Source organism: Pteropus vampyrus, unplaced genomic scaffold (genome assembly GCF_000151845.1).
Source record: "Pteropus vampyrus isolate Shadow unplaced genomic scaffold, Pvam_2.0 Scaffold48, whole genome shotgun sequence".
NCBI lineage: Eukaryota > Metazoa > Chordata > Mammalia > Chiroptera > Pteropodidae > Pteropus > Pteropus vampyrus.
Genome location: NW_011888829.1, coordinates 7383685 through 7385801, shown reverse-complemented (window position 1 = coordinate 7385801; position 2117 = coordinate 7383685). Strand labels below are relative to the sequence as shown.

Sequence of the window (2117 nt, the reverse complement as noted above, 5' to 3'; positions counted from 1 at the left end):
AAGGGAGGATGGTGTGTGTACAGCTGGGCCGGCCCGGGTGAAACCGGGTAAGTGCGTGTGTTAGCTCTCCCGCACCCCTTCATCTGTCTCTAACAGCTTTAAATTTCCTCTGCACGTGGGAAATAGATAGATACACCACGGCCGACTGGACCTAAGTGAGCCTTCCTCTGCCAACAACATGGTTTGGTTTCACACCCTTTGGCGGTGTTATTTTAGCACTTTTCACAAATGCTAATGAACAACTCACTCGGTCAGAGCAGACAAACACAATCTGCTGGTTTTGTTTCGGTATTATTCACTCCGGCTAATGAACAGTTATCCATTTGGCTCTGCAGCGAGCAGGCCGAGGCCAGCCTCAGGAGTGAAAAACTAACTGTAGGCACAGAAGGGCCCAAGGACCAGGATCAGAGACGGTGCCCGGAAAGTCACTGACGGAGCCCCAGTTTCCATCACTAGAGATTGTATATGAACCGCCTCCCCCCGCACCCCGCCCCAGAGGAGCCATGCTTTCACAAGGACGGTGGAAGAACATGATCAGAAGTGGCTGGTGTCTCTACATTTGAGGAAGGGCACGGGGAAGGGGTGGGAACAAAACTTCAGACTGCACGCCGGCGCTGGGGTGTGGGGTCGTTTGCCCAGAGCACTGGGTTGAGAAGGATTCTGAGGATCTGTGCTGAGAAAGAGTCCCAGGCTGATGAGTGGTGCCTGTCACGTGGGGATAATAGCTTGAATGAGGTCTTCGCCAGCTCGGCGTCTCTGTGGGGCGGCGGAGTCCCTTCCCGGGTCCCAGGCCCTGTCTGAAGTCCGGTACCTTAGTGGCCAGCAGGCGTGTCAAGTAGATTTCAGACACCATCTTGCTCCCCCGGTCACCCTCCTTCTGGTCTCCGTGCTCGTGGTTCTTCACCAGGTGCCACATCTTGACTCCGCTCTCCAGGTCGGGGGTGATCATGGGCGTGCGTGAGCGGAGGCTGTCGGGACTGCCCGTGTATCTGATCATGTTTTCTGCCAATGCAACGGGCCCAGGCGCGTGAGGCCGCTCAGCCTTCCGGCCGCGTCCCCACGCCACACCCCGACTCCAGCCGCGGCCAGCGTCTGTCTGATCCTTCCTGCCGCTGCCGCCTTGCCTCAATTTAGTTCATTCCCTGAAACCGGGGTGCCTTTCCCGCCCCCTCCAGGACACTCTGTTGCTGCTTCCCCCTACCCAGTTCCCTTCCCTCCTGGACTTGCATCTTGCCAGCCCTTAATTATTCAATTTGTAAAAACATAAGCTTGTCCTTTTCTACACTTTTCCTTGTAAGAGTTCTCATGTCTCAGGATGTGTTGTGTAGCCAATTAGGTACAAACGTTAAGAGCAGGTAGCCTGTCTCCCTTAATGACTCTGCACCAGCTGAGTAATCGTCTTGTCACCTGCTCCCCTGCACCCTCCCCTCTGGCCTGGGCCAATTCTTCCCTGCTATTGGCTGAAATGTGAGGTCTGGTGAGATGAGTGTTGAGCAGAAAAGAAGGGGAAGGTCCTACTAGGTGCAGGTCCCGCCCTCTGTTTTCTTCTTTTTATTTTATGTGATGATCCCATGACATCGGTAGTATTTTCAATCCCTGTTTTGCTGGTAAGAAAGCCAGGTCTCATCGTGGTCAGGCCGCTGGCCCCCCGGTACCCAGAGGGTGGCAGAACAGGGCGGCGCCCGGGCTCCCAGCCCACACCCAGCGCCCTGCCCCTGCGCTGCTGACCCGGAGCCCGCCCCCTCCCTCGAATGCTCCATCAGTGTGACCTTTACACGGTGTGCGGCCTCTGCATCTCTGAGTTATAATTTGCTAATCTGTATAATAGCGGGAAGTAATAATTATTTAATTCACTGGATTGTTATGAACACGATGCACGTTAATGAATATCACAAAGCGAAAGCATCTTCTAGCCTGTAAGATGTCTACAAAGGTTAGATTTTCTTCCTGTCCTCGGGGGATGAAGATTCTGCTCCTGCATGAGAGTTCCCACTGGGAGCCAGGAGCCTCCTTCCCAGTCCTGCTCTCTCTTCTGATGGGCAGCCTGCCCGACTGCCCCCTACTCCCCGCCCCAGGGGTCCAGGGCCTTCCAGTGGTGCCGCTCAGGGCACCCTCTC

General features: G+C 55.2%; 1 protein-coding gene across 1 annotated transcript in view; it reads right to left on the bottom strand.

Annotated features, from left to right (window-relative positions):
• LOC105291679 (plexin-A4) overlaps nt 1-2117 on the bottom strand; it is a 101275-nt gene that overhangs the window by 25129 nt on the left and 74029 nt on the right. Inside the window, exon 22 of the mRNA XM_023530281.1 lies at nt 812-1002. Coding sequence (XP_023386049.1) covers nt 812-1002 — 191 coding nt within the window. The remainder of the gene's footprint in view (nt 1-811; nt 1003-2117) is intronic.